The 12247-nt window shown below is 44.4% G+C and overlaps 1 protein-coding gene across 3 annotated transcripts in view; it reads right to left on the reverse strand.

Moving 5' to 3' along the window:
- Positions 1 to 12247, reverse strand: part of tbc1d22a (TBC1 domain family, member 22a) — an 85033-nt gene that overhangs the window by 24278 nt on the left and 48508 nt on the right. For all 3 annotated transcript variants that reach the window (XM_076152021.1, XM_076152030.1, XM_076152015.1), the window contains 2 exons: positions 8463 to 8538; positions 2212 to 2339 (listed from right to left, as the gene is read on the reverse strand). In XM_076152021.1, coding sequence (XP_076008136.1) covers positions 2212 to 2339; positions 8463 to 8538 — 204 coding nt within the window. The remainder of the gene's footprint in view (positions 1 to 2211; positions 2340 to 8462; positions 8539 to 12247) is intronic.

Raw genomic sequence — 12247 nt, forward strand, 5'->3', positions numbered from 1 at the left:
ATGAGCTGAAGCACTGAGCAGGGCTGATGATGCTGAGGAGAAATGTAGGAGAAGGAACATTCAGGGGAGACAGCTGTTGCCAAGATGACAGCAGATAATATTTATAGTAACACTGGTGCAATGGCCTGGAACAGCTGGAACTCAGTGCCACAAGTGGAAATGGGGAGATTGAGCCCTGCATCAACTCTCCATTCCTCTTCATGTCTTTACCTCATCTCATCATACACTGTGATCACCAGTTTTTCACTCTCAACCTCTGTATCAGCCAGAAAAATCCATTATATGTAGTCAGCTCAGGACTGCCTCCCCCCCCCACACACACACTCAATCAATGGCACACATTAGGCGTTATTGACAGTGTTGGCTGAGGTTAACAATCAGGAGTAACTGTATCCGCCGCCCATTAAGCAGCATGTAAAAATAAAAGCATCCCCACCAGCAGGACTAGATGTGTTCCAGTGAAATTAAGACCTGGCTCTTTTTCTCTCGCACCAACAGGTTTGGAGTTGACCCCCATACAAAGGCAAAGCTGCCACAGCTGCACTGAAATGAAAATTAAACTCCAAGTTAAAGCAGGTAAACTTGTTACAGCTGCAACGCCATATGCCTGCAAAAGCCAATTTGCCTGGACGCTTTGGCTACAGTACATAACGCTTCCGGGAGCTTTACGTGAAAGTCAATGAACAAGAGCCAAGGACATCCAAGCGAGTGACATGATTGTTGTTTCGACAGTACTTCAATGAGCACATTCCCTTTTTTTGTAGCAACACTGCAGTAGTTTATAGTAGTAGTCGTTATACCCTGAAGTCTTCCAACACCATTTTTCATAAACAGAGGATAAGATATTCATTTTACAATCTACAGTTACTAGATTATCTTACACTGCATTAAAAAACCTGCTGATTGGAGTGGAGGAACAAGCTCAGAGGTACCACATCAAATAAATGACGTTTACAACAACTCTGTCAGAGAATACAACCTTTCAAATTAAGTCGAATCTCTAGTTTACTGGAAAGGCTTGAGGCAACAACAATTTAAGGAATAGATGGTAAAAGGTGTACGGTCCTCCTAAACTTTGCACAGGTTAAAGTTTCGATATGAAGTAGAAAAAGAACGTCCACACTTGTTGTAGCCGTTTTAATACACGTTACTTCTCTAACCCAAGAAAAACGAATGAATACACAGTTCAAGAGTAGGTATTGGAATAGACTGACACTGGGTGTAAAGTCTTAACAGAGACAAATCTATATTTATGTCATTTGAGCCCCCCGTTAGATTTCACTTCCTGGATCATTACTTTTTCGTTGACAATGATTTTAAGTACCACATATATGGTGCTATCACAATTACCTTTCAAATATGAGAAACACTCACCTCTTCACTATATGCCCCTTAGGCTGTAAACGCTCTGATAATTCTCCATGTCAGAATTATGTGGGAACAGGAGCAGGAGCTAATTTCCCTTGTAAGATTCTATGGCAATTTTCCACCTCAGCACCTAGTAACATTTACTTCATTCTCTTTTTTTTCCCCGACACTTCTACGGGGGAAGAAAAAGCAGCAACATATGTACCTGCCAATGACCATTCACCGGCCTTTGGGCTGAGAGCTTGTGATAGTCGAAGGGAGAAGGAAATTTGCCCTCATTTCTCTCATGTACAATATCGGAAAGTGTGTGTGTTCCAAAACTTGGAAGTTCAAACCCGCTGAAATGTACCCAGTAAAGGCTGCAAAGCACTTCATCTGCCTGCAACTTCCCGATTCTGCTTATCCACCCGGCAAAGATTATCTTATTTAAACTTCTGCCTTTCCTTTCCATGTATTATCTCTCTCCATTAATATTGTGCTAGTGCTGAACTAATCAACTTTCCCTGTTTAACTAACAGCGAGAGTGTAAATTTGTCAGTAGCGTGGCTGCCTGACGGGGCTGAGCCACAAATTAGGCTGTATCACAAAAGCTTTGTATAATTAAGGCTATCAAAGGAAGTGCCACCCTGCTTAAATATCTTTCTAAAAATATTTGTATTGTACTGCATTACGCCGCTGGGTTGACTTGAGAATAAAAGCGCCGTCGCTGATGCTCATTAAATGTTATTATCATAGAATGGCTCCATTTTTGATAACCCAAGCGGAGAAGCAGATAGATATACATTGGTGACAAAGTGCAGAATGGAACAGCTTTGTGACGTGTGTGTGTAGGTGTGTGTGTACCTGGTAGGTGTCCCACAGTCTGATCGTGCAGCGTAGTGGCAGCTCCCTCATCAGGAGGTTGTTCATCCAACGAAAGGCAAACTGCAGGTACTCCACCTCGTACTGTTGCATGTGGCGGTGCACCGACTCTGGAAAAGCAGAGAGAGAGAAAACAACAATATATAATAACAATTATTTCCTTTATCAATTTGAATTGCCGATTGAATTTCAGATGTTGTGATCCATTTAAACTCCCAAAAGCTGCCGCTGCCACTTTCCTCATAATTGAGATATAGTTTTAGATCTACCAGAGGATCATCTGGGCAGAAGTCTGGGCAGAAGTCACGCACCAAACACAGAGAGAAGTATTTACTGCAAGTCAGACCAGGAAGGAACAAGGAGGTATATAGGTCAGAGGCATCCAGGGGTGAAGACGGAAGGCGATGAAGAACAATAAGCCTATACAGTATGTAACCTTTGGTTTTGTCAGGACTTTCACAGAAGTGGAGAGAGTGCAAACATACTGGGACTTACTGTTTATATTTATAAAGTACCTATTTTGTTCTTTGACATAATTGGTGTGAGTAAGAGCTGCTTCAATCAACAGCTTGTTGACTTCCATTGTGCAATACCTCTTCAAAACCCTTTGAGGTTATTTATATTATTGTTACTGGCTATGTAGTTCATTTATATAGGGTATACTTACATCTACAGCACAGAGGGGGAACGTTTTTATGTAGTTTTGTGTTAGTTGTGATGACACTACCCAGTTTCCAACTCAAGCTTGTAAATGCGTTAAAACAACTCACAGGTGGCTTGTCTTTTGGACAGTAACTCATCATCAACCCACGTTAGAGACTTCAAATCCTTCTTACATGAGCAAGTTGTCTGTTCAGTTCTTACGTGCTTTCTTTATAGCTGAGAAGACAGACCGAAATATGCAAGCACTAAACAATTAGGCCGTGCTATCTGAACTCTGGCATGACAATTTACAGTGTTATTTTTACAGTTTGAGAAGCCTGGCCACATGATTTCCTGAAGCAACGATCGGAAGTGTGAGCACCCGTGTGTCATGCACTCGCACAACCTGTCACACAGCCGACATCAACCTCACATCATTATATTTATCTCCACTTTCTTCGCTTTCATTCCGTTCTCACCTCTGTAGTTGTATTTTAGGCTACCTGTCATTTCACTCCACACATCCCCACCTCGCCTCCTGCCCAGCCATTCCCTATGTGGTCATTAGTCCGAGTATATACTGTACATACAGTACGTGTAGAGAAAGTTAATCGTCTGTTCCCTGCCAGACACTTTCCTGTCAGTCCTCATTTTGTACCTTCGCCTGCTCTTGTTTCTGATCCTTGTCCGTATCATGATTCCTGTTCATTCCCTGCCCTCATGTATGACCTCTGCACCTTTTCTGACCAAGTGCAAAGCCTACTGTTTTACCTTCAGCTCTGTGTTTGAGACTCAGACCGCACGGGCGTGTTGTGGCATGTCAATTGAACCGTACGGTGGGAGAACAGAAACGGCAGGTTTTGGGTTGTTGAAATCCTGCCGTGTCAGCGGCTTCACAAACCGCAGAAAGAGAGCGTTTTGGTTATAAAAGAGAGTGCTGTGAATTTGTGTTGGCTTGAACACAAAGTGCGGTGGATGGATGAGGACTGAAATGTCATTTGGAGACATGCTGCATATGGGGCTGACACAGAGAAGGACTGCCTTTGTTTCCCCTTTCTGTTCCTGATAAATGTTTATTTTGTGCTTATTTACATAACAAAAGATTTAAAATACCACCCGGTATTCAGCGACTCCCTATTTCACAGTCATCAAACAAGTGACATCCATTTTCCCTCTCTCTCCCTCGTAAACACCTCATAATAAAGTTGTAATTATTGAGCTGTCAGACAATCCATGAGAAAGCCAGTTATGGAGGAACTATAGCGTCCTCGTCCTTCGTATTCTCTGCTCTTAATCAGGTCTGACTGACATCCACACGCACATGCACACACACACACACACACACTGCAGCTTTAATGCAGCCACCAATCACATCAGCTATATAGCCAGGAGGAACACATACATAATTGCTCTTAAAGCCAGGTAGACACACACACACACACAGGTGTATATCACACACTTTAGTGACACCTGTCTCCCACAGCTCAAAACATGTATGTTTAACAAATACGAGCGCGTGGCAGCCACACATAAGGAGGGCGCGAGGTAAACAGAGAGCTATCATTTCACACTCCTCTCTGCAGTTTAATTATCACATGCTGCTGTAAAAGCATAAACAAGGCGAGCTCATTAACGGGGAATGCATCACGGTGACGGATCTGAGCGAGCTGCCAAACAGAGAGGGAGCGAGTGAAACAACCTTAGACAATGTTAAATTACACTAATGAACTTGCTCAGTCTAATATTAGAGACTTCGCCAAACATGGGGAGGAAGAGGCACGCGGCGGGGGAGGGACGGGAGGGGGACAGTCATTTGTCATGAGGGCTTAACGCAGGAGGAGAGGAGACGAGAGGAAAACCAACAATGAAGAAAAAGCATCTTTTTTTTAGGGCTGCCATCCAGCTGGCACAGAGCTGAGCATGCTGGGTAGCGTAGTTACGAGGGCTGCTAGACGTCACGGGCGCCACCTCTCACAGACACTGATTGACTGATGAGTCATGCCTTCCCACGGTGGGTCACAGTTGAGAACAAGAGGCCGGGGAGGCTCGCAAGTCAGCTCCGTGCGCCGCGCCATAGCCCATGGCTAGTGAAGTGCAGGCAGACAGGAAGGGTTCAGGGGTCGCGTGGTGACGAGTGAGCCGCTTTCAGGATTCTGCTGATGAGGCCAATTCGCCCTGACTTCGTGCTCTCCTTGATACGAAACGTAATTACAGTTACACTGGCTCCCTCACCGACACTCGGAGGGGATTTCATTTTCTGTCACGTTTTCTCTCTCACAATCACATTTCAGCTCAATCCGTTCCATCTATTCTTTGAATTCCTTGCCAGTTGCTTGTTCTCGCCATTTTTCCCCATGTCCTCTCTCTCCATCTAGAGTACGGATAGTACATGTTGTCCCATTATATTGATCTCCCTCACCTCGTCCTTAAGTTTAAACCGGTGACGCTTGATGAAACGGTTTGTCAGTTCACAAGCATGTCATCCAGATATAAAAGTTCAATCATACTTCTCCAGCAGCACGTAGGGATGTGTGTGTTGCATATGTGCTCTCTTCATACACATGTGGAAATTTAAGTATCCACTGGGAGGCAGTGTCACGTATTGAGGAATCTACAGATGAGCTCCAGAATGCCAATATGTAATTAACATGTCTAAGTAGAGTCAAATCCTTTACGAACAAAGACAGGCTACAAGGCCCATACATGTGTGTCCCAAGTGTGAATGAGTTATTGATGATGCAGAGGGATTCAGGGATCGGCCGTTTGGAAGAGCGCCAGATAAAAGGGAACTTAATGCTCACCATAAAAGCCTCCATCTCCGTCAGGAAATGCTACTTGATTTACACGTCTGTGGGTTAAAACGGTGAATACATCTGAGATCTGACGAGACGTGGTTTTATGTGCACATCACGACTGAAACACAAGAATTCTCTCCTCGTTTCGTTGTATATTATCTTAGACACATATTCACCAGCCGAGAAGAGATTGTTGCATCCATCTTATCCGTCTACATGCGACTTTTGACACAATTTACACTCGGTACACATCCGAACGCTACGTTGCATCATTTACATAAATAAAATCACCTTTTGGCAATTTGCATGTTGATTAAGTTGCGCTAATGCACTTTCACGCAACACAAAACAGGAAAAGCGAGAGATAACAGATCAGAACAGGGAAAATGTTGCGAGAACACAGACAAAGTGGTTTGGTTCGTCCTCGTGTGACGCGATGAGCATGATTAAAGGGGGGGGAAGCAGAATTGTTAAGGCTTACTGTAATGGGAGTCTGTGCTCATCTTCAAGAAATCACAAAAGGTTACAGGGTAAAAAAAAAACGGAGGAGGAGGAAAAGAGGAAGGGCATTTTAAAAGAACGGCGTTTGGTGGTGCAGCTCCAGAGGGTAATTACTCTTTTGTTCTGTCTGTCGCCCACTGTGCTTTGGCAGTAAGGCGAGATTGAGACACGACTACAAAAAGGCCACGTTCCCCCTTCCCAGCGTTCTTTTGCGTGGATCGCATGATGATGATGGTGATCATGATGGGGGGGAGGGGGCTCGATAGATGCACTCAATCTAAAGGAGTGGCGGGAGCAACACAGGAAAAGAGGAGACAAACACACAGATCAGCAGTGTCCTATCATCTGCTGACCTAGTGCTGAGAACATTAATGCAATGAAACACTGGGCTGAGGTCAACAACATCCCAACCTCCGTCCGTCCTCCTTCCCGCCCTCCTCGTCTTCCCCACGGTCTCAACAAATAACCCGTCGACGACAGATCTCAATGTATCACATCCAGCTGACATGAGGTTGAAACAGAATAATGCCAAAATCCCATAGCAACAGCTAAAGCAATTTCTTTTGCCCTTTCCAGAAGGTTACTAGCTCTCTCTAATGGGGGAAAACAGATTACATTTTCCCCCGCAATCATTTTTTTGTCCAACAGATCTCAAATGAATGGATCTCAGGATTAAGTAAAAATTGCTCTGGGTAAGTAATGATTAGGGATTATAAAGCAAACAAATAGGACACATTAACACACCGCAAAACTCAGGAACTAATAAAAATATCTCTTAAAATTCAAATTCTACCTCCTGGGGTTTGAAACGGTGGAGGTGATGTGATATTGGTACGACTACCAGGAGCGAAAATGTGTTCTTCTAATAGAAATGCACACTGGATAACCCTGCGTTTGATGTAATGATAGGCAAATTTGGGAGCAATGATACATCACTGTTCCCCTAACAGATGCATCATCGACAGCAGAGCGAAAAACAATCCTGTAACCTCAGACAGAAGCGATCTGTGATCTCATTATCGGCGTTGATATTGAGCCACCGCTGTATAAAACGACTCTGCCCCAAACTGTGATGACAGGGCACTCGCGGAATAAGATACAGTTAAAATGCAGAGTCATTCTGTCAGCCTGTGCTGATATGTGCTGGACTCTTTGCTTCTTCTTCTCGTTTCTGTCATTCCCTGTCAAGTTTCTCTGTTTCTGAAGAGACGCACAACGCCTGCAACCATTTCCCTTCAAACACATAGAAGAAGATACATTCGCACACTGAGATACCTGTTGTTTCTCTCACACGTCTTCCACACACAGGCGGTGATAGAGATGTAACACATGACAACATCCCACCTGCGTTAACAATATGCATCACGCGCTCCTCCCTCACACATATTACTCTTTCAGAATCACTCACACACGCTCCCTCCACCCATTCGAATGCAGCAGGCGAGTCTTCCCCTCCCTTTGGATGACAGAGCGGGTGACAGGATCGTCGGACAGCGCCAAGGTTAGCCAAGAACATGACCTTTGGACAAAAGGCGCACTTTGATCGGACCTGGTTCGGCACAATGCATTGCGGGACGCTGCGAACGGATGGAGGAGTGAATTTGCTTCTAATCAGCTATAAATAACACATTTATACTTTTCCAATATGAGGAAAAATATGGGGATGTGAAAGAGAAAGTACTACTGCTAATTAACACCAAGTTGTGAGCGTGTCTAAGTGCTGTCAGTGATCTGTGTATGATCACGTGTCTGCCTGTGTGTATTAATACTCTGTGTGCATACATTAACATCCAGCCCTCAGCAGGCCATTGTGTTGCGCTAATAATCACCAACTTGTTCGTGTCAGCCGAGTCGAATAACAATTACCGCGACATGACGGCGGCATCGTGTAATTAGAAATCAGACGGAAACTTAGGAAACACTAGAGATGTGAAAAGAAGTTTGAGTCCTTAGCGTTTGAGTCCTTAGCGAGGAAACGGCGCCGAACACAACTCAAAATCAAATCACTTGTAGAAATGCATTTATATGGGTTTTTTTTGGTGCAGTTGCCTTGCAGAGGATACATCACCAGTATCTTGAAGACATTTATCCGGGCTGTATTTGTCGTCCTACCGCACCCCCCCCATCTGCCACATGCATATATTTGAAAGCTAAATATAGCCACGTTCGATAAGGGAAAGTAAAAGGAATGAAATGACTCGGGAGTTCAGGGGGAGGGGAGGGGAAGAGAGGAGAAGAGGGAGCATGTTGGGTGGAAGGATGGATGGATAGATGGAGGCGAGGTGGATGTCTCACCATCAATCCTGCTGACCAGCTCCTCCAGGGCCTTGACTTTCCTCTGGATGCCTGGCTGGGCAAATGTGTAGTTGTCCTGGAGAGAAGAAAGATTGGACACAGTCAATATGGTTTGTGGCTCTGCTCAGAACTTTATAATAGTCTTGCAGTCGATGTGAGCAATCCACACACACACACACACATACACAGCCATCAGCCATATCAGACATTTTATACTAGTAACACTTTTTATAAATTGAGACACCCTGTGAAATTTGATCCTGTGTGGCGAAAATTAACACGACTCATTCAGCACAGATATCCTACCACAATTTGGCATTCAAGCACAAAGTCAAAGGGAATGAATTCTTTCTTTTTTTTTGCCTGTCTATTCATTTGCATAAAGATGTAGCGCCCATTAGATTCTGCCAGGGAAATTTCACACTGGCACACACAAAAAAAACCTCAAGCCTTCCTTTAACAAAACAGCAAATGGTGAAAATAGCTCCAGTAACTATCGCTGCCATCACTGAGCATGTGGTCACGGCCTCCATTTGAGGACAAAAGGAAAAAGGGCTCACTGTGAGGAACATAAGCGGCGAGCTCTGAATGGGTCCCGGCCTCATAGTGGGCGTTAAATAGGAGGATGATATAATATTCCGAAAGAGATGATGACTGAAGTCTTTATGGTATCATCTCAGCACACATCGTTTCTGCTTAATGCAAGCAGGTGAGAATGGCAGACGAGGGTTTTTGTGAAACCACAGTGAGGACGCAAGTAAGGGGATGTCAGGAGGAATGCAATGCTGTTAAAACACTGTAAATACTAGTAAAATATAATAAAAAAAGTCTAAATAAATGTTTTGTTGTCTTTTGCACACATTCTAGTGGCATTTAAAATATTCGATTGAGATCATTTAGTTCTTGTTTTGGAAATTAAGTCAATAACTGAAGCGTGGTTGGTTAAATCTGCAGAATACTGTTTATTTGAGAAAAGCTTATGAGCATTGTTTGTGTCCAACAAAACACACGCACACACACATACATACATACACGCGCACACACACACGCCAAGGATTAGGTTTCCTTGAGGGGTCGTTTCAGTGTGGCTGGAGAATAGCTGAGGTGGCAAACTATCCAACAGATGGAGGGAGCGAGAGAAAATGAGAGGGAGAAAGAGAGGAGAGAACGGGGAAAAAAGTGTGGGGGGTGCGAGAGAGCGAGAGAGCGAGAGAGAGAGAGAGAGAGAGAGAGAGAGAGAGAGAGAGAGAGAGAGAGAGCAAAAGAGAGAGAGAGAGAGAGAGAGAGAGAGAGAGAGAGAGAGAGAGAGAGAGAGAGAGAAGTCATTTAGCAATAAACAGCTCCGGTTGTCCTTCAGGCTCAGCAGAACCAAGGTGTGTGTGTGCGGCTGTGTGTGTGTGTGTGTGTGTGTGTGTGTGTGTGTTTGTGTGCGTCCTCCTCTTTCCATCCTCTCCTGCCTTTCTTCGTCTCTCCATCTTTAGCCACTGACCCCTACTGTACCTCCTCTTCCTCGCCCGTTCCTCCTCATTTACCAATCATTCCCTCGCAAATTACCACTGATTGTCGTATTTGTCTCCTGCTCCACTTGAATCCGACAAATCGAGCCTTTTCATCCCTTCCCATTTAGTTGGCTTTGGTTAATTTTACACATGTACCTCGTCTGCTTCCCCACTTTTAATCTACTTCCACCATTACCGCTCGCCCCCGCCCCCCACAGTGCTAATATGGTTAGGTGTTAAGCGAGTGTGAGGGCCAGCACAAGTAATTACATCTGCATTATTGAAGCTGCTGGCTTTAATCAACTGCCTCTCCCTCTCTTTTTGCCTTGAGACTTCTCTCCTTCCCACCTTTATTTGTCTCTCTTTGTCTCCCGCTTCCTCCCCCTCTCCATCTCTCTTTTTCCCTTTCTATCTATAGCTCGCCCCGATAGGCCGTCTCTGTTCCTCCCTTTCATCGCCTTTCACTCCGCGTCGTTTTCACTTTCTCTCCGTCTCGCCTCGTCACGCTCTTGCATTGTGTTCATGTACTGCAGTTAGGCTCTTGCTCTCCCCCCCCTCTCTTTCTCTCTTCCTTCTTTCTCTCCCTTCTCCATTTGAATACCCCTTTCCATCCTTGCGACTCTCCGCCGTTTTCCCCCCTCGTCTTGTTCCTCTCCTTCCTCCGACTCTTTCCTTTTGTTAAATCCAATATGTTGCATCTTTGATCAGCTGAGGCAACAGGAGGAAATCAACTCCCACTCCTTTAGTATGCATCTATTCTCCTCTCCTCTCACCATCTGTCTATCCACCACAACTGACCCGCCAAGTACATGGTACGGCGCCTGATCACACACATGAATGAACGGACACGCAGCATAACATAAATTCTGACTCCTTCTCTCTTTCAACTCCATTGTTCACTTTGTATATTTTCTCCAGCTCCTGTCCTGTTACCATCCTCCTTTTTTTTGCTTCCTTTTCACCTCTTTTTTCTCCCCCTCTCTCCCCCTTATCTCTCACTCAGTTGGATCAATAGCTCCTCTTCACTTCTCGGTCCATTCTATTAGAGACAACAATGGCTCCACACTGGACAAAGATTGCCTCCCATTGTAGCACCGGATGTCTATCAGCAAGGTGGACAGCACTGACGCAACAAAGCCGCTTGTGTGTGTGTGTGACGAGAGAGAGGAGAGAGGGAGGGAGAGAGAGAGAGAGATAGAGAGAGAGGGAGAGAGAGAGATGACAGGTCAAGATAAAGGGTAGACAATAATGGACGTCCAAACGTTGAAGGGAAGACTGAGGGAGGACAGAGCAATGATCTATCATTCTCTGCTCTGCTGTGTGTGTGAGCGTGTGTGTGTGAGGGAACGCGAGAGAGAGACAAAAGAAACACTGTGAGAGATGACAGGTAGAGACAAGGTGTTGACAATTATAGTTGAGAGCTACAACTTCCTTTCTCGCCTTGCCTATAACGTCTGTACCCTCCATAGATTAATGCACATAGTGTTTATTCAAACAGGAGAGTGGTGCTGCGTTTCCTTAGTAAGACCGACGTAAAACAGGGTTCAGCAAGTGCATACCAGTGAAGCTGTGGAATTAGACAGGCAGCTATGTTGCAGAACGATCATGAGTGCTGGCAAAGCGGAACGCTGTCAAAAAAAAGTATGTACTGCAAGCAAATACAAATTACCACGCTAATATTAGCTACAGCCGGTCTAAACAATCTCTCTGGAGCTCTTGCTGAGGTCAGTGCAGAGGTCTCTGATGTTATAATGATGGAACATGGCTGTAAGAAAGAGGAAGAACCCTTCTCTTTGCAGACATATTGGTAGAACTGAGGAAAGATATTACCTACACTTTAAAATGTCCTCATTTAGGGTGTTTTGTTTGTTATGTGGCCTAGTTAGCAACTTTTGTTTCCATGTGCTTTAGAAATGATAAACATGTGTGAAATTCATTACATATTAATATGATATTCATGCCTGTATGTAATGTTTACTGGTCATTAGTAACCTGTAGCCTTAATAGCTGTTATTTGGGTTGCATTAGCTATCCAATGATTTAAGAAGGGGTTTTAATAGAAACAAAACACAAGCTACACCCAATAAATAGGCTTGTCAAACGCCCTCGGTGGAGAAAATAACACTGTTGGGGTGCACCTTGTTGAGAGCTCGGACAGACAGGCTAAAAGTAATTATGTTGAGAAAAACAAGACATTTAAAGTAGTAGGGTTATATGGCTGATGATCATCTGTCGTTGTTATGGTGTTTTCGTTCGAAATGCCTCCATCTGTCCTGTGTCCTCTTA

This window comes from Genypterus blacodes, unplaced genomic scaffold (genome assembly GCF_046128005.1).
Source record: "Genypterus blacodes isolate CSIRO-AG114 ecotype Tasmania unplaced genomic scaffold, CSIRO-AGI_Gbla_v1 ptg000007l_1, whole genome shotgun sequence".
NCBI classification, from domain to species: domain Eukaryota; kingdom Metazoa; phylum Chordata; class Actinopteri; order Ophidiiformes; family Ophidiidae; genus Genypterus; species Genypterus blacodes.